Source organism: Boeremia exigua (genome assembly GCF_020726555.1).
Source record: "Boeremia exigua strain MPI-SDFR-AT-0100 chromosome Unknown C7974scaffold_1, whole genome shotgun sequence".
Taxonomy (NCBI): domain Eukaryota; kingdom Fungi; phylum Ascomycota; class Dothideomycetes; order Pleosporales; family Didymellaceae; genus Boeremia; species Boeremia exigua.
In genome coordinates, this window is record NW_025763518.1 from 1,326,022 (window position 1) to 1,342,441 (window position 16,420).

At 54.2% G+C, this 16,420-nt stretch overlaps 8 protein-coding genes across 8 annotated transcripts; 3 read left to right on the forward strand and 5 right to left on the reverse strand.

The window, feature by feature from the left end:
* Positions 1 to 122: 122 nt before the first annotated feature.
* Positions 123 to 2,120, forward strand: C7974DRAFT_11733 (uncharacterized protein). Its single transcript, XM_046135095.1, has 2 exons — positions 123 to 470; positions 521 to 2,120. Exons 1-2 carry the CDS (start codon positions 387 to 389, stop codon positions 1,970 to 1,972), a joined length of 1,536 nt encoding a protein of 511 aa, XP_046002709.1. The 5' UTR covers positions 123 to 386; the 3' UTR covers positions 1,973 to 2,120.
* Positions 2,121 to 2,268: 148 nt separating this feature from the next.
* On the reverse strand, positions 2,269 to 3,905 carry C7974DRAFT_429940 (GTP cyclohydrolase 1 type 2/Nif3; the record flags this gene model as incomplete). Its single annotated transcript, XM_046144672.1, has 2 exons — positions 2,269 to 3,335; positions 3,815 to 3,905. 2 exons carry the CDS (start codon positions 3,903 to 3,905, stop codon positions 2,269 to 2,271), a joined length of 1,158 nt encoding a protein of 385 aa, XP_046002710.1.
* Positions 3,906 to 4,365: 460 nt separating this feature from the next.
* On the reverse strand, positions 4,366 to 6,499 carry C7974DRAFT_299973 (oligomeric Golgi complex subunit 6; the record flags this gene model as incomplete). The annotated part of the gene is made up of 2 exons (XM_046137781.1): positions 4,366 to 6,153; positions 6,206 to 6,499. The coding sequence occupies 2 exons, from the start codon at positions 6,497 to 6,499 to the stop codon at positions 4,366 to 4,368; spliced, it is 2,082 nt and encodes a 693-aa protein (XP_046002711.1).
* A 323-nt stretch (positions 6,500 to 6,822) lies between these two features.
* C7974DRAFT_407674 (autophagy protein Apg9-domain-containing protein) lies at positions 6,823 to 9,579 on the forward strand (the record flags this gene model as incomplete). Its single annotated transcript, XM_046143257.1, has 2 exons — positions 6,823 to 8,217; positions 8,266 to 9,579. The coding sequence occupies 2 exons, from the start codon at positions 6,823 to 6,825 to the stop codon at positions 9,577 to 9,579; spliced, it is 2,709 nt and encodes a 902-aa protein (XP_046002712.1).
* Positions 9,580 to 9,979: 400 nt separating this feature from the next.
* Positions 9,980 to 10,765, reverse strand: C7974DRAFT_300577 (ribosomal protein L10e/L16; the record flags this gene model as incomplete). The annotated part of the gene is made up of 3 exons (XM_046137801.1): positions 9,980 to 10,171; positions 10,225 to 10,650; positions 10,718 to 10,765. The coding sequence occupies 3 exons, from the start codon at positions 10,763 to 10,765 to the stop codon at positions 9,980 to 9,982; spliced, it is 666 nt and encodes a 221-aa protein (XP_046002713.1).
* A 572-nt stretch (positions 10,766 to 11,337) lies between these two features.
* Positions 11,338 to 12,090, reverse strand: C7974DRAFT_382616 (50S ribosomal protein L30e-like protein). The gene is made up of 3 exons (XM_046140690.1): positions 11,900 to 12,090; positions 11,694 to 11,850; positions 11,338 to 11,561 (listed from the first exon to the last, which is right to left on the reverse strand). Exons 1-3 carry the CDS (start codon positions 11,971 to 11,973, stop codon positions 11,460 to 11,462), a joined length of 333 nt encoding a protein of 110 aa, XP_046002714.1. The 5' UTR covers positions 11,974 to 12,090; the 3' UTR covers positions 11,338 to 11,459.
* Positions 12,091 to 12,763: 673 nt separating this feature from the next.
* Positions 12,764 to 14,724, forward strand: C7974DRAFT_348510 (uncharacterized protein). Its single transcript, XM_046139411.1, has 2 exons — positions 12,764 to 13,424; positions 13,478 to 14,724. Exons 1-2 carry the CDS (start codon positions 13,143 to 13,145, stop codon positions 14,546 to 14,548), a joined length of 1,353 nt encoding a protein of 450 aa, XP_046002715.1. The 5' UTR covers positions 12,764 to 13,142; the 3' UTR covers positions 14,549 to 14,724.
* C7974DRAFT_382620 (Ribophorin I) lies at positions 14,725 to 16,416 on the reverse strand. Its single transcript, XM_046140691.1, has one exon. The coding sequence runs from the start codon at positions 16,366 to 16,368 to the stop codon at positions 14,878 to 14,880; it is 1,491 nt and encodes a 496-aa protein (XP_046002716.1). The 5' UTR covers positions 16,369 to 16,416; the 3' UTR covers positions 14,725 to 14,877.
* Between the last annotated feature and the right edge of the window lie 4 nt (positions 16,417 to 16,420).

Here is a 16,420-nt window from a genome sequence, read left to right on the forward strand (position 1 = left end):
TCAGGTGAGCGTGGCTGAGCCCAAGGCTGACTTCAGGTTCCCATGAAAGACAACCAATCGGACGGGCCGTGCACGCGGACCCCGTGCCTCACCGGTGCCACTTTGGGGGTCTGTATGTCTTCGGCTTGCAGGGGCTATGCAACCATCGGTTGCGTTGGAATAACGAATAGCTGTTATAAAGGTATTGGATTGCGCTCGTCATGCAACACCATCGACAACTTAAGATCCATTCTTGGATACTCGCTCGATCTTGCTCATTGCGTTTGCATGACTACCGTCAATAACTGATTGAGCCATAAGTCCATAAAAGGAACTTCAAGATTAGGAGCCTCCCTCCAACATTCAATACATTGCAACTGTACGGCGACAACTCAGATATCGCAACAATGCCTGGATACCATGTCGCAGAGCCAAACTCCTACCTCGTCGTGACGGGCGTGGGGATTGAAAAGGTCAAGATCCAGAAGAAAGTCAGTTCACGTCCTAGCATACTTCCTCGTCAAAGTCACTGACTCTCCAGGCCTTCGTCTATCCTTTTCAAAAAGTATCAAAGATCAGCATCACACCCTTTGACTTTTCCATGTCGTTACAGGCCATGACGATCGAGAAGCTCAAATTCTCGCTCCCGGCCGTCTTCACCATCGGCCCAGCAGACGATATGATCTCGCTTGAGAAGTACGCTGTTCTTCTGACTGGCGAGTCTGATGGCCGGCCGACCGCGGCAGTGAGCAAGGGCACTGTCTCTGTTGCTGGCGTCGACGGCCGCAATCATGTCCAAGACATCGTCAAGGGTATCATCGAGGGCGAGACCAGGAGCATTGTTTCGACTATGACCATGGAGGAGCTGTTCCGCGAGAGGAAGGTATTCAGAGACAAGGTTATCCAGTCTGTCCAGAGCGAACTCGATCAATTCGGCCTCTGCATCTACAACGCCAACGTCAAGGAACTCCAAGACACTCCCGGCTCCGAGTACTTCGCCTTCCTCTCCCGCAAAGCGCACGAAGGCGCCCTCAACCAAGCCAAGGTCGATGTCGCCGATGCTCGCATGAAAGGAGAAGTTGGTGAAGCCGAAAAGCAAGGCAAGACAAAGCAGGAGGTTGCCAAAATCCACGCGGCCACTGCCGTCCTGGAAACCGAACGCAAAGCAGAGAAAGCCACCGCCGACGCCAAGCTGACGCAGAAAGAAATTCAAATTGGCAACGAACTAAACATTGCCCGCATCAACGCGAAGCGCGAAGCCGAGCAGCGCGATGCCCATCTCAACACCGAAGTCGAGAAGACGCGTGGACTAATGGAACTCGAGCACCAGAGGGCCACCAAAGTCGTGCAAGCTCGTATCGAGAAAGAGTCAAGCCAGCAGAAGGCCGACGCAGATCTCTACGCACAGCAGCGCGCTGCCGAAGGTCAGAAGTTCTCCGAGCAGGCTGACGCCGATGCAGCAGCGTACCGCCGCCTACAGGATGCAGACGCAGACTTCAAAGCAAAGGAGAGAGAGGCCGAGGCCTATTTCCTCGTCGAGAAGCGCAAAGCGGAAGCCGAGTATTTCCGTCGGGAAAGAGAGGCACACGCACATCTCATCTCGCAACAGCGCGAGGCAGAGGGCCTATCTGCAATGGCGAAAGCGTACGGCGAGATGGCGACTGTGCTTGGCGGACCGCAAGGCTTGATGCAGTGGATGATGCTGAGTAATGGGACGTACCAGCAACTGGCCAACGCCAACGCAAAGGCGATCCAGGGCCTGCAGCCCAAGATCAATGTCTGGAACACAGGGGCACAGGGCAGTGAGGGCACAGCGGATGCGACCGCACCCATCAGAAACCTGTTTCAGAGCCTGCCCCCTCTCCTTTCCACTATCCATGATCAAACTGGTATGGCGCCACCGAGCTGGTTGGCACAGATGCCGCAGAACCAGGAGTTTGACCCCAAGACTTTGGAGAAGCTGGCATTGAGGAACGGAAGCGAGACGTCTTGACCCAGATGGTATCTTGTTGGCAGACAACGGTCGTCGAGATTTATGTTTGATTTGTGCTTGAGTGTTCATCTTATGGCCTGGTATACCCTGGCGTTGGCATAGATTATTGGTTTTGTGATAATACCACTACGTTACTTATTAGTACAGGGCTGATCGTCCAAGAAGTATGTCCTTGTTCCTTCATCGCATTTCTCATTTACGCGATAAAGTTCGATGACAGTTGTGGCCGACCCTCCTTTTGATCCGCACTGAGGCCATCTCGCTCATCAACAAACAATTTCTCGTTATTGTACACGCTACTCTTCGGCATTGCCTTTTAATACCAAGATGCCGTACGGATCCCTGTCCGCCTCACTGACCGCAACCTCAAATTCATCGTGTGCCAACGCCTCCTTCAGCCTCTCATTACCCTTTTCCTCCTCTCTGACCACCGACCATTCTCCCTCAATCGTATCTTCCAGTTGCTCCCTGAGAACTTCAGCCAAAAACCCTCTCTCTGAATTGCTGTGGAACAAGTTGATGACAACCTGACCCTTCTCGATAGCAGCCAGTGCCTCATGGTGACTCATCTCTCCTGTGAACAGCAGATCGACATCCAGGTTTGCGAGCAACGATCCTCCTGAGCCTGCGCAAATGCCCACACTTCGTATCTCAATGTCCCCGATGTTGGCGTCCTGTGGAATTGCGATGGGAAAACCCTTTGGATTGTTCAAACCTTTACCTATGCGATCCAGCAGAGTTGTTAGTGGCTGCGCATTGCTGAACTCCACAATGCGTCCCATGCCTGCGCCTGGATGTGTCTTGATCTCAGGCAACTGGGGAACAACAGGACGGCGGGTGTGGGGAACAGATGTTGTCTGGGGCGGATCTCTTGACAGGCGTAGGGTGGTCTGGCTGGGGTGATGCTGCAGCTGGAAAGTGGGTCGTTGAACGGACAGTGTGGCCCCTCCTTTTTGCTGTACAAATGGATCGTGGTCGCCTTCGCTTTGAGGTGCTGGGGTCGCTTCCGCGGACGGCGAGGCATCGTAGCTCGTCTTCGTCCCGGTCACAATGTCGGCCAGCCAGTCGCCGAGTCCTCCTGGTGCTGCGTCGACGGCGGTGTGTGGGCTGTACACGCTGATTCCATGGCTGGCAAGGCGCAAGAGTGTCTGCTGCTGAGAGTTGGCAAGGGTGAGGGACTTGAGGCCTCGAAAGATGATTGGGTGGTACGCGACTATGATCGACGACCTCAGTGCGATGGCTTCGTCGGCGACAGCCTTGGTGAGGTCGATGGTGAGCAACACGGTGTTGTCCTGACGACGGGAAGGGTCGAAGGGAGCCTCTAACAACAGTCCCGTGTTGTCCCAAGAGTTGTCTGCAAGCGCTTTGGGATAGCCATGGGGCCGTCAGCCCACAATGTTGCATGCAAAGGGAGCAAGCAACACCTACAGCTTTTGCATGGCCCTTACCACGGCCTTTGAGAAAGGCGCAGAGCTGTGATGCGCACTCATTGTTGCAGCAAAGGAGCGTTTCAACGTCGAGAAGAACATGCAATTAATGCCTTGTTTGTGTGTAGTCCTGCGCAGACGCACCTCGGTGTCCCAATTGCAATGCTCACGAGATGTTGCACTGGACGACGCGTTCCCCTCCAACATCAAACTTCGTGTTCGTGTCCTGCGCTACGTCACCGCCTGCTGACGCCACAAACCCGAGTTTCTGTCGACAGGGTCTTCTTATCAGATCCGAAGATAGCACATCATCGCATTGCAAAAGTAACGCGATGGATCCACGTCACAAACTTACCAAATCACTTGACCAGCTATTCGTCGACCCTTCAAACCCAACAATCATGAGCGCACGCACAGATGACGAGGCCGCCCGCAATGCAGCGACTTCCGGCGTCACGCCCGAGGCCATCAGGCAAAAGCTCGAGACAGTTCTCGGTGCAACACATGTTGAGATCGAGGATATGAGTGGTATGTCGTGCGACGTTCATCCTCGTTGAGAAGTCGGGAGATCCTCCGGCATCTGCGTTGCAAAGGACCGGTGCAGCGTCACGACATCACACACTAATGTTCCTGGCAGGCGGATGCGGGCAAATGTTCGAGGCCATCATAGTCTCACCACAGTTTGCCAAGAAGACAACACTGGCAAGACATCGTCTGGTGAATGCAGCACTCAAGGAAGAAATTGCCGCGATACATGCCTGGACACCCAAATGCCACACGCCTGAAGAGTGGGAGAAGAAACGACTGCAATAGTCACAGCTGAAGAGTGCTTGAGCTCGCGGAGTCACGACTACACGCAGATTGGAGTAGAGAACGACACGCTGCACGTTGGCGCAAACAAGTGTTTGTTTCACGCAGCATTCTCTGGAGCAGTCGGGCATATCTACATACACAGTACAATGGCATCTAGCTGAGCAAAACCCTGATCTCTCCACTGGTACGAGGAAACAAGTCTCTGAGCCCTGGCTTGATTTCTTCATCATCTTCATCGTAGAGTAGATCATCAGCTGCAACGATCTTGCTTTCCACAAATTCAAAGTCCTTGCAGAACCTAGCCGCTGCGCCCTCGGTGATTTCCTGAACCATGGATCGGTTGCGTAATTGCTTCAGGTTCTCTGCGGCATCGATGAGCGCAGATGGAAGGAATTCGTCGAGTTGTTGGCTGGTAGCTACCAGTGCTTCCGGTTTAAAGGCGGCCACTCGTGTAATACTTTTCAGGCTCTCGGGTGCATCTGTGATATTCAAAAGTGCCCCGTGAAGTGCCATGAGTCCAGACTCATGGAGAAGATACTGGTGCTGATAATCGACAAGCGCTGCAACATGTTCGTCAATCGTCTCGCCCATCTCAGCAGCTCGCTCTGTTGCAAATGTGAAGCTCGACAATGCATCCTTGACAGCGAGGAGGCAGTTGATGGCAAACACGGCACTGTCGGGTTGTTCCATGCCCTTTTGAAGATTTACACAGCCACCAAGGAATGGGTCCAGAGCTTCAGTCAGTACAGTCTGGAAGCCGTTGTTCGACTCGTCAACAGCTGCTACAGAGGTGTCGTAGCTCTTTGCGAGCACCTTCAACGTCTGTAAGGCTTGCTCCAAGAAGTCAGGAGGTGAGAGATCCACAGGTGCCACAGCCAGGTCGCTCTGAACTGTGGCCACATGGTCGCGCATGTTTGCTCGGAATTGACGCATCGCTGAGGCCTGAAGCGTATCAAACAGATCAAGAATGTCCGACCCCTGCCCGAGCAGTTTGACAAAAGTGCCCTTGTAGAAGCCAATCAGATTGGCGATCTTGTAGGCGAGTGTTGCGTCTTCGTGGCTCTGGATAACTTGCTCGGTCTTCTGTCTGAGCAGCCGTGCAACACCTGTCAGATCACGACTAACAAGTTGATCCAATGCCTTTCTTCCATCAAAAACCTCCTGTTCTTCGTCGCCTTTGAGCCAGGGCTCGCTCTCTAAACCGGCCTGAATAGAACGGCTAATTTCGTTGCCATCCGAAATGAACAACACCTCCAGTGCTTCCCTCTCCGACACTGTAGCTGAGTGTGCCCAAGCCAGCATATCACTGACATATCGTAGAGGGTCGTGTGCGTAGAATTCGATTGGCTTCGTTGCGATGTGCGAAGCGGCCGAGTTGGTACCGGTCAGGGCTGCGTGGAAAGACTCAGACAGAATCGCTTCTCTGGCTTCTGCGAAAGAATCAAGGCAGCTTTGAAACAGGGTAGGTCGTTCTGCTAGCACCCGCAGGGACCGTCGAACAGATGCGCTAATCTGAGGATTTTCCAAATCCAGAGTCTTAAACTCGTGCTGTATCCAGCGGTAGAGTTTCTGGAAAGCTCCATTTAGTGCCTTTGAACTCTGCTCTAGGATCTCAAGACCAAGATGTTGGTCCTCGGTGCCTAATAGAACTTGGCAATCGTGGTGGATCTTTTTTACCTTGGTCAAGATCTGAAAGAACTCTTCATGTACCGGCTCTGCGGTGGATGTCAGGACAGTGGCCTGATCATCAGTGATCCGGAAGTGTGAGCTAAAAGCGTGTAGTATCTGATTTTTGGTTTCGACCTGCTTCTTTTGGTTGATAAGACTGGTGGCTTCCTCCAGGACAGGACCAGTTTCACGGGCCGCAGTTATGATATGGGCACGCATGTCTGCGCAAGAGCTATTCAAGCTGTTGATGGCTGCTCCAATGCGCTTGAGTTGCTACAATTTACTCAGCACGCGAATTAAGGTTGCTCACCGGAAAGTAACAAACCTCTGCGACTTTTCCGAAGTCCTTGACAATCTCGCCATTGCATTCAATCACTTCCTGCTGGACATCGAGTCGGATATGTCGACGCGTCTCTGCCGTGTTGTGGACACTGCGCTCATCTAGTGTATACAATGCGCCCCGAATTTCCAGGTCAGCGTATGAGGCCGACAGGACGCTGGTTATTCGACTGGAGAGAGCGTTGACTCCACGTGATGCTGCTGCAATATGGGGGGAAGTAGGAGACACGCCATTCTGGGAAGCAGGAGTACTACGCTCCTGGAAATAGCTCGCTGACATGGTTGGTGAATGTCTCGCGGACAGCACAGGTGGACACATTGGGCTTGCCGAAACAAGGGAAGGTTTAGCCGGGCGCCCGCGTGCATATCGCGTCACCTGCAACACCCGAGTGGACCCCAGGCAGCTTGCACATGACAGCTTCTGTTCACCTCTTCTACGACCTGTCACGCCGGCATACTCGTAGTTTACGGCCCGTGCACGTTCATGGAGCTGGCTCTCACCTTCTGCGCATACCGCGACCAGCCCTCGGACGGCAATACTCCTCACATCGCCACAGCACGGCCCCGCGCCCCGCTGCTTGACAGTCGTGCAAGGCGTTCATCATGATGGCCTCCAACCTTCTCTCCAGGATTCTGCCTTCGGCAACTGATCAGCCGTTCGAACCCGAGCCCTCGAATCCTCAGCCGCGCAGAAGCTCGACTTCGACGGATGGACAGCGCGACATGGACATAGATGAGGAGAACTTTGGGGCCTATTTCGAGCCACAGGACTTGGAACATCTGCTTGAGGAGGCGTCTGCAAGTCAGATAACGGCTGATAGCCGAGCTGTGTCGCCTGAAACAAGACGGCCGCTGAACGCCCCTCCAGGCATCAACACGGCAAATCGGGCTGCTGGGTGGAAACAACCTCCCCCGGCGCCAGTAGACGATGACGATGACGTTCCACAGTCACTACTCCTCGAAGGAGGTCCCTTATCGCCCCAGGTAGCACGACGCTCAGACGGCCTCCCTCCCCCCGTGCCCGGACCCGCGACACGACAGACACGAGCGCAGTGGGACACCACGCAAAGACAGCAGCGGCTGCACGACGAAATGGCTGGGCCACCAGCCAGCACGTGGGGCAGAACAGGGCAGTTCAATGTCAGTCCCAAAGACAGGGCGTTATGGCTGTGGGTCAACCAGACCGACTTGGATGCGTACATGAAGGATGTCTACGAGTACTACCGCGGTCACGGCATCTATTCGATGCTTTTGAAACGGTTCTTGACTCTTCTGCAGTCTGCATTTGTGGTGGGCTTCATGACTTTCCTCGGGTGGTGCATCGACTACTCTGTGCTTTCCCAAAGCCACATGATGAGCGAAGTGCTTGTTCCAAAATGTACGTCCAGGATACACGGCTTCTGGATCTTTGCCCTTTGGGTCTTCTCTAGCTACTGGATTTACTCTTTCTACACCATGATCACAGATGTACCGAGGCTGAGGGCTATGCACGACTTTTACCACCATCTCCTCGACATCCCAGACCGTGATATCCAGACAGTGGAGTGGCAGCAAGTTGTTAGCCGCGTCATGGCTTTGCGTGACTTGAACCTCACAACCGCATCAAATCTCTCGCCAGAGACCCGCAAGCTCCTAGATTCGAAGAGCCGACAACGTCTAGATGCTATTGATATTGCCAGCCGTCTTATGAGGCGCGAAAACTACCTCATCGCCCTGTTTAACAAGGAGGTCCTTGACGTGACAGTGCCGATACCATTCCTGGGCAACAGATACATATTTTCTGAGACCACGCGGTGGCACGTAGAGCTTGCCATTTTGGAATTTGTTTTTAGCGGTAAGAACGGACAGTTTAATACCGAGTTTCTCAAAGAACGAAATCGTCGAGAACTTGTTAAGAGACTGCGGACGCGACTGATGTGGGTTGGGTTGATCAGTGTTGTGTGCGCTCCGTTTGCCGTGGTCTTCGTTCTAGCATCGTACCTGTTCAAGTATTTCGCGGTGAGTTACCTTTGCAGATACATGACGACGTTTAGCTGACAGTTGTAGGAATATCACAAAGACCCCGGCCAGCTAAGCAATCGTGACTTCACACACTTTGCGCAGTGGAAGTTTCGTGAGTTTAACGAGCTGCCTCATCTATTCGAGCGCCGCCTCAAGATGGCTCAACCCTACGCCAACATGTACCTCGCGCAGTTCCCTAAAGACAAGACTGAACAGATATCTTCATTCATAGCATTTGTTACGGGAGCTTTCGCTTTTGTGCTTGTGGCACTGACTCTTCTTGACTCGGAGCAGTTCCTTAACTTCGAGATTACGCCAGGAAAGACAGCCATTTTCTGGATCGGCGTGTTTACGGCCATATACCGTTCAGCTCGAGGAAGCAGCCCCCAGGAGGATCAGATCTCCGACCCTGCATTCTACTTGGGTCACGTCACCTACCACACACGCCATGAGCCTGAGTCCTGGACCGACCGTCTGCACACTGACGAGGTTCGTGCTGAATTTGCAAAGCTGTACCAACCCAAGGTCCTCATTTTCGCGGAAGAGATTCTGAGTATGGTCATCACCCCTTTCCTGCTCATCTTCCGCCTACCCAGATGCAGTGAGCGGATCGTTGACTTTTTCCGCGAATTCTCTATTGTGGTAGATGGCCTCGGTGTCACCTGCTCCTACTCCATGTTCCCTTTCAACAAAGGCACCCAGAACCGCGCAAACAATATTCCTGCCTCTCAACCTGGCGGCACACGTGCAAACGACCCCGGCAACGACCCGCGCGAGGACTACTTCATGGCGAAGGACAATAAGATGCTCGCGAGCTATTACGGCTTCATGGACACGTACGGTAATCCGAGTGCGAGAGGCTACAACAACAGACTCCAAGGCCGCAGCACGTTCCATCCCCCACCACAGTTCCCAAACACCTTTGGCAGCGCCAGCCAGACCGGCCAACTCGGAGACACTGGACATGCGCGCGGCACTAGCAAGGGCCCTACTAGCCGCCAACCGCGGCATCTCCAGCGTCGCGCACCGAAACTTGCGGCTCGAGATGAGCCGATGTCTTCCATGCTGCTGGATCCGCACCACCAACCCTCTGCTTCTGCGCTGAGGGGCTCACCGAGAGGTGCATCGCATGGGAGATATCAGCCCAGGCTGCATGCCATGGCGAGCCCGCCGGGACATGCGGGGGCGAGAATCGAGGAGGAAAGCACGATCGGAGATAGCTGGCGGACCAGCAGGCTAGCGCAGGATGACGAGGATGAGGATGAGGCGCCTGGGGCGGGGCGGGGTGGTGTTTTGCAACTGTTGCAGCAGTTCTCGAAAGCTCAGGCTGAGGGTAGGGGTGCGGGGGTAGGCGTCTAATGGGTTTAGATGGCGTTTAGATCAGTCACGCTACTTGGTGTTGCATAGGCATGCTGAGCGTTAGGTGGAGATAGGCGTTTTATTGGATACCATACAAACTAGGGTAGCTCTATTGACAACACGATATGTTGTATTCTTCGAGCCAAGTGCCCTCGAAACCCAGTCGGCATGGCAGGCACCCACTGTCCCCCAGTACATCGAGTCGCGTTACATCACAGAAGCAGTGGGCGGTGTTGTTGTATCATTTGTCGTTGCCGGACAGGTATTCGATCATTCGCTACAGACGACACCTTCTCCGACGGTGATTGATGACCGAGGAAAGCAAACCACGCCATGACCGGGGTCCCGTTTGAATTACCCAAATCGCATGTTCATCATCTCTTCACTCGCAACAAGCCATTTAAGCCTCCTGCTCGAAAGCCTCGGGGAAGCGGCGGATGTTGTACGCGAGGTCACCCTTGTTGCGGAGGAACTGGACGTAAGCACCGTCGATCCTGATCTTGCCCTCCTTGCGCTTCTCAACGTACTCGTCACGCTTGAGGGGAGTGAAACCCCAGTTCTTGGAGACAATGATCTTCTGGCGACCGGGGAACTGTAGCACGTCAGTATGGGTTTGAATGTCCGGCAGGGGTGGATCCAGCGTACCTTGTACTGGCAACGCCTCAGAGCCTCGAGGGCAGTGGCGCGGTGAGAGTCACGGGTTCGGACGGACATGAGAATCTGACCGATGTTGACACGGGCAACGAGACCGTTGGGCTTTCCGAAAGCACCACGCATACCGGTCTGCAGCCTATCGGCACCAGCGCACGACAACATCTTGTTGATACGGACGACGTGGTAAGGGTGGACGCGGACACGGAGATGGAAGCCTTCCTTTCCGGCAATCTTGACGAGGTACTTGTTGGCGCAGATACGGGCGGCCTCGAGAGCCTCGGAAGACAGCTGCTCGTACTCGTTGGAGACGAGGTGGACGCAGAGAGGGAAGTCGTCTACGCTGGCCTTCTTGCGACCGAGGTCGAAGATGCGGATCTTGGCATCAGGGACACCGCGGTTGAACCTGCTCTTGGGGTACTGCACGTCTGTCAGTCCGCGCTCCTCCTTTACACGACGCTTCGCAGCGTCTTCGGGTGCAACGTACGGGCTTGTTCTTGCAGTAACGGTAGCAACGAGCGGGACGGCGAGCCATTGTGACGACTGGTTAACCTGCTGAGAAATCAATGAGACTGCTGTTCAACAGGCGCAAAAGAGCGGCGGAACGGGCGGGTTTACGCGAGAGTGTCGACGACAGCTCTCGCAGTGAACGGGACGTGCTGGGGTACTTATAGCGACCGTACGTACTTCGTTGGGTTGGTTAGTTGACGAGTGAGGTCGGGCGCCTGCAATGATGAATTCTCGACTGTGCACACCTCGCTTACCAACTTCGTAACAGCTAACCCCAATGTGTGTTTAGTGGCTGGGCTTACAAATCCGCAGCTACACCTTCAGCATTGCCACATTGTCGGGTGCGCTGGCGCAGCAAGACTGTCAGGAGAAGACACACTTCATGTCCTCGTGTGCTCGAGATTTGCCTGTGGGCGCACGCGGCTGCCACTTACAGCCACCCGTGCAACGTTCGCCATGCAATGTGAAGCAGTTTTGTGTGGCATAGGTAATCTGATGTTCGCATGGTTGATTTCAAAGCAACCTGAGCGGCGCCCAGTCACCCAAGCATGTGCAAAACGAGAAATGAGTCACGATCAAATGTGGCAACGAGGCGAATTGTCTGGCGGCCTTTTGCGGCTCTCAAATCTTGTCATTCATTGGATATCGTCATCGCACTAGCACTGAAGCTGTACGTAGGTATCAATTCTATCTGGACCCCTCACTCTCAGAGCAACTGTTTAGTTCTCGGTGCTGGTGGTCAGGATGTCGGAGTCACCGGCATCGAGGATAGCCATGGTCGAGCAGCGGAAGAGCTTACCGCAGGCGGTACCGAGCTCGATCTAGTCGACACGTTAGTCTGCAGCTCTCCGAAGTCGTGTTCAGACCTCTTCTCAGAGCCAACCCTCAGAGTATACCCCGTGTCTCAGCGTATCTCGTCGTTAGGCTATGAGAGGACTGGGCGGTGTACGTACGTTGTTGCCGGAGAAGTGGTGCACCGAGGTCTTGGAAAGCATGGCGTAGTACTCAAGCTCAGACTTGCGGAGAGGGGGGGTGTTGCCGGCAATGATGACAAGCTTGGCCTTGCCGGAGCGAAGACTCTTGAGGGTGGACTTGTAGCCGAGGGTGACCCTATCGCAGTCAGCGTTCTGCGCGTCTCGTGGTGTTGCGCTCAACGTACTTTCCGGACTTCATCACAAGCGCCAGGCGCGAGTTGATGGAGTCGGCGGTTCTCTTGCTCTTCTTGGGGGCCATCGTTGCGTATAGGAAGTGATTGATAAAGTTCCTAAAAGAGTTGCTCCGGCTTGTGGTTGTCGAAAGGAAAAGTTCGAGTTTGCGCGCAAGCGAATTTCGAGCTGTGGGCCAGCGCTGCGCTAGACCGTGCACGGGCCATATGGATTGGAAGAGCATCACAAGCACTACGGTAGTGATGAGTCTCTATGCACTGTATGCATGTCGAGATACGCCACAACTCACGAGCATGTTGATCAGCTGCTCCATGTGATCGTCGCGGTGTGTATGATGGAGAAAGGTACTTCTGACTCCATGTCTAAGTTCATACCTAGGTAACTCCGTCATCCGGCTCTGCATTCCACTCCTTCTCGCGAGACCTTTGCCCATGCGGCGTAGGAACGAGCGACGCTGGACTATTGCCTCGAAGCTCGCACGCGGGTGACTATAGGAGCATTTGGCTACGAACCTGACCGCGCTTATATAAATACCCCAGCTTTGTTGTTGATGTCCATATGTCCCGACCTGAGATGCACGCAAGCTACCGTGGTCTGTTCCGTTGATGCAGGAGCGCACTAGCTTGGTGAAGCATGGCTGCACGAGATGCGAAAGTACGTCTGTACGAATGTGGTTTATACTTCAACAATGGCTCCTCAATCCAAAGAGCGATACGCAAGCGAATTGCGGGCCATTCCAGCAGGCTGACTATTTTGGTCGTTGCTGTGCTGCAGGGGTTGAACGATTGTTGCGGCGAGCATGCAGCATTGTTGGCACTGGCAGGGCCGTCAGCAGTGAGCGGCTGAAGCAGCAAGACACAGCTCCTAAGATCGAGGCAAACACGCACGCGCATGTGCCGTCCTTGGCTAATTCAAATTGTATCTTTTGGTCTCAACCATGGCAAAATTAGAGGGCAGATATCCATTTGGCGTGACTATGTGGACATTGTGAGTTGTGAAGTCCAGGTCACAGCCAACCGGAGGCGCAGGAGACCCAATTTTAGCCTGGCTGTGGACTCATTTCAGCTCCGCCGTGTCAGGCACAATCCTACAGCTGAGCTTCGCCCGGCGCAGTCATATACTGCCTCTTCTGCCTTCCTCTTTCTCTTTTAAGATCAGAACACCGCATCTGAAAGGGGCGAGCCCGCAACAAATCAATTGGCACAGAAGCCTTCGTTACCCCTCCGATACCCCACCATGGCCGATTCAATCAAGGCGGAGATCGCGACAATCGAGAAGAAGATTGAAGATCTCCAGGCGCAGCTAGTAGACGCAAAGGCAAGATTACAGAAGAGCCAGAATGAGTCGGCTGCAAGCGACGAGTTGGCAAACATGTCGCCGGAGCAGAAGATGGATCTCATCAAGGTCAACTTGAAGGAGGTGCTCAACCCCGAAATTATGGAGGCAGCACTCAAAGAAGGCAGACCACTCAAGGTCTACTGGGGGACTGCAACCACAGGCAGGCCACACTGCGGATACGTGAGTCTGCTTATATTCGACTTTCGCCGTCTGTCTCCCTAATCAGTCAACAGTTTGTGCCTATCCTCAAGCTCGCGCAGTTCCTCTCTGCTGGTTGCCACGTCAAGATTCTTCTCGCAGACATTCATGGCTTCCTCGACAACCTGAAAGCCCCTATCGAGCTCGTCAAGTTCCGCGCTGAGTACTACCGCTTCACCATCACCGCCCTCCTCAGAGCCGTCAACGTTCCCATCGACCGTCTCGAGTTCGTCCTCGGGTCCTCATACGAGCTGAAGCCTGATTATATGATGGATGTGCTCCGCCTAGCTTCTATCACCTCTGAACACGACGCAAAGAGGGCTGGCGCTGAAGTCGTCAAGCAAACCGACAACGCCCCTTTGTCCGGTCTACTCTACCCACTCATGCAAGCCCTTGACGAGCAGTATCTTGATGTCGATATGCAATTCGGCGGCGTCGACCAACGCAAAATCTTCGCTCTCGCAAAGGACATCCTCCCCAAGATTGGCTACAAAGAGCGCGCCCACTGCATGAACCCTATGGTCCCTGGTCTTCAAGGTGGCAAGATGAGCGCCTCAGACCCCGACTCCAAGATCGACGTTCTCGACAACGAAGATATCGTCAGGCGCAAACTCAAGAAGGCGCACGCCGCCCCCAAGGTCGTCGAGGAGAATGGAATTCTCTCGTTCGTCGAGTACGTTCTCCTGCCGGCGTCCTACCTTCGCCACGGAGAAACCAAGTTTGTAGTTCCCCGTCGCGACGCTGAGCCGCTTGAGTACACGTCGATCGCCCAGATGCACGCAGACTACAAGGCGGACATTCTCTCACCGCAAACCCTGAAGCCGGCTGTCATCGATGCACTCAACGCGCTGCTCAAGCCGGTGCAGGAGGAGTTTCAGAATAGCGCCGAGTGGAAGGAAATCGAGCAGAAAGCCTACCCGCCGCCGCCGGCAGAGAAGAAAAAAGAGAAGAAGGTCAAGAACAAGGGCACCTTCCATCCAGGCGCCAAGAAGGTGGAAGCCAAGCCTGATGGGCATGTCGAGGGCACGGATAAGGCCGAAGTTGAGATCGGCGCAGAAGGTGGGGCGAAGGCGATTGAGGGCCTGACGCTGGAGGATAAGAAATAATGCATCTCAAGTGTCCTTATATCAGTGCGTGACGGACCTTAGATGTCGGGCAATAGGCGCCCAAGAAGCATAGCTACATATGAATGACGATGATCATGGCACAATCTCAATGATGCGCATCATGGGTGGAGACTCTTTAGACCGCACGAGAGCAAGGGCTGAAAAGACGTAAAAGTAGTAAATCTCAATGTTTTCGCCTGTTCTACACGCTTGCTAACGTAAATATACATACCAGCCACCCGTGTTGGACTTTCGCCAGCTGTGGATCTACCCAACCAAGATGCTCCTATGAGCTACCCTGAAACTCATCTTTACTCCTTCGCAGCTTGTTACGCCAGCTTCGTCTTGCCAATTGAAGTGTCAATGCTGCCAACAGCCCAAACAAACACGAACATGGCGAAGGCGCCAAGGGCAATAGTGACCGGCTTCCTGTATCCTGCAGTCCACGGGTAGTCATACGTGACAATCAAATCCCTGTCCCTGAAATCATCGACCAAGTTGAGAGCGGTCAAAGTCAGAGTCGTACGGCCGACGGTATCCATGAACGTCCTGTGCAGGCCTGTGGAGTTGCTGACAATGGGCACTGTGGTATGGAAGTTGACATTAGTCGCACCCTCAGGCAAAATGACGCGGAGGTTTACACGGCCATACGATAAGCCTTCAGCAGCACGCGGCCCTTCGAGGAATGGCACCTTGAGAACATAAGTGTCGCCCTTGGCCAGCTTGCGCAGATAGCTCGATAAATCTGCGTTCCACCCAACGCGGAAACTGTATCTCCAGTTGCCAAAGACTGGGTAGCGGGGCTTCAGCTCGAGTAGATTCTCTTTCTTGCCGGGGCGGAAGCGCGAGGTGGAGACATTGCCGATGTCGTCGGTGAAATAGGGGTCGACTGCGCCGGGAGCGAGGGGCAGATTCAGGGCCTTGAGAGCGAAGGTTGGAGGGTTCATGTATGACTGCTTCTGCCACTCAACGCGGGAGAAGTGGTTCTTGAGCCCGGCTCCCTCGTTGACAAGCCAATACCGCTCTTCGGTGGCGAGGTTGCCGCCCCAGTGCGAGACTTCAATGTCGCGTTCGAGCAGTGTGGACTGTATGACGGGCTTCGTGAACTCGTATCGCACGCTTACGGGCTGGTAGGCGCCGGCAGGGACGTTGACATATAGGCCGTACGTGAAAGTTGAGCCCTGCTTCTGGGGATCGGCCTTTTGTTCGTCGTTGAGCTCAGCGGGGAGAGTGGTGTAATCAGTGACATCGGCGTTGGGGAACTTGACTTTGGTGCGCTGCTTCTCCGTAACGTAGGCAGACGGCACATAGGCGCTAAAGGTGTATTGAAGGTATTGTTTCGCGGTCTGGGCGAGCTCGGAGGGAACGGGCTTGAGGGAAGAGAGGATCGAGTACGAGATGCTGATGGTCTGCTGTTTGCCGGGCGCGAGAGGCTCGGGGAGGTGGACGAGGTAGAACTCGGTGGCGCTGTCCTGCTCGAGGCCCACGACTTCGACCTTGAACGTTCCTGCCGCTGGGTCCTTCTTATCTCTTACTTCGAAACCGCCAACCTTGGCCAGCAGACCTGTATCGAATGGGACATAGTATTCGGACTGCGGCTTCGAATCGATGTTCTCAATGAGGACATTGACGGTCTCTCTGGGATACGCCTTGTCCAGGTTGGTGGTCCTGACCAGATGGGCGTTCTTGAAGACCTGTGGGGGCGTGAACGTGCTGGGCAGCACTTGCTTCGACCGCAGCGGCTCCGAGAGGTTCAAGTCGGCACTTGCAAAGCTGGACAGCGCCGCAATGGCACTTGTGAAAAGAGAAAACGACCTCATGTTGGGTAGCAGCGAAGTTACCCAGTCATGTGAGAGGTCTGAGGCGGTCGAA

Excerpts from the sequence above, each read along its gene's own strand:
- C7974DRAFT_382616 (XM_046140690.1), bottom strand. The coding sequence starts at position 11,973 with ATGGCCCCCAAGAAGAGCAAGAGAACCGCCGACTCCATCAACTCGCGC. Across the intron at positions 11,851-11,899 it reads CTTGTGATGAAGTCCGGAAA|GGTCACCCTCGGCTACAAGT; the intron begins GTACGTTGAGCG and ends TGACTGCGATAG. Across the intron at positions 11,562-11,693 it reads ACCACTTCTCCGGCAACAAC|ATCGAGCTCGGTACCGCCTG; the intron begins GTACGTACACCG and ends CGTGTCGACTAG.
- C7974DRAFT_382620 (XM_046140691.1), bottom strand. The coding sequence starts at position 16,368 with ATGAGGTCGTTTTCTCTTTTCACAAGTGCCATTGCGGCGCTGTCCAGC.
- C7974DRAFT_11733 (XM_046135095.1), top strand. The coding sequence starts at position 387 with ATGCCTGGATACCATGTCGCAGAGCCAAACTCCTACCTCGTCGTGACG. Across the intron at positions 471-520 it reads AGGTCAAGATCCAGAAGAAA|GCCTTCGTCTATCCTTTTCA; the intron begins GTCAGTTCACGT and ends CTGACTCTCCAG.
- C7974DRAFT_348510 (XM_046139411.1), top strand. The coding sequence starts at position 13,143 with ATGGCCGATTCAATCAAGGCGGAGATCGCGACAATCGAGAAGAAGATT. Across the intron at positions 13,425-13,477 it reads GCAGGCCACACTGCGGATAC|TTTGTGCCTATCCTCAAGCT; the intron begins GTGAGTCTGCTT and ends ATCAGTCAACAG.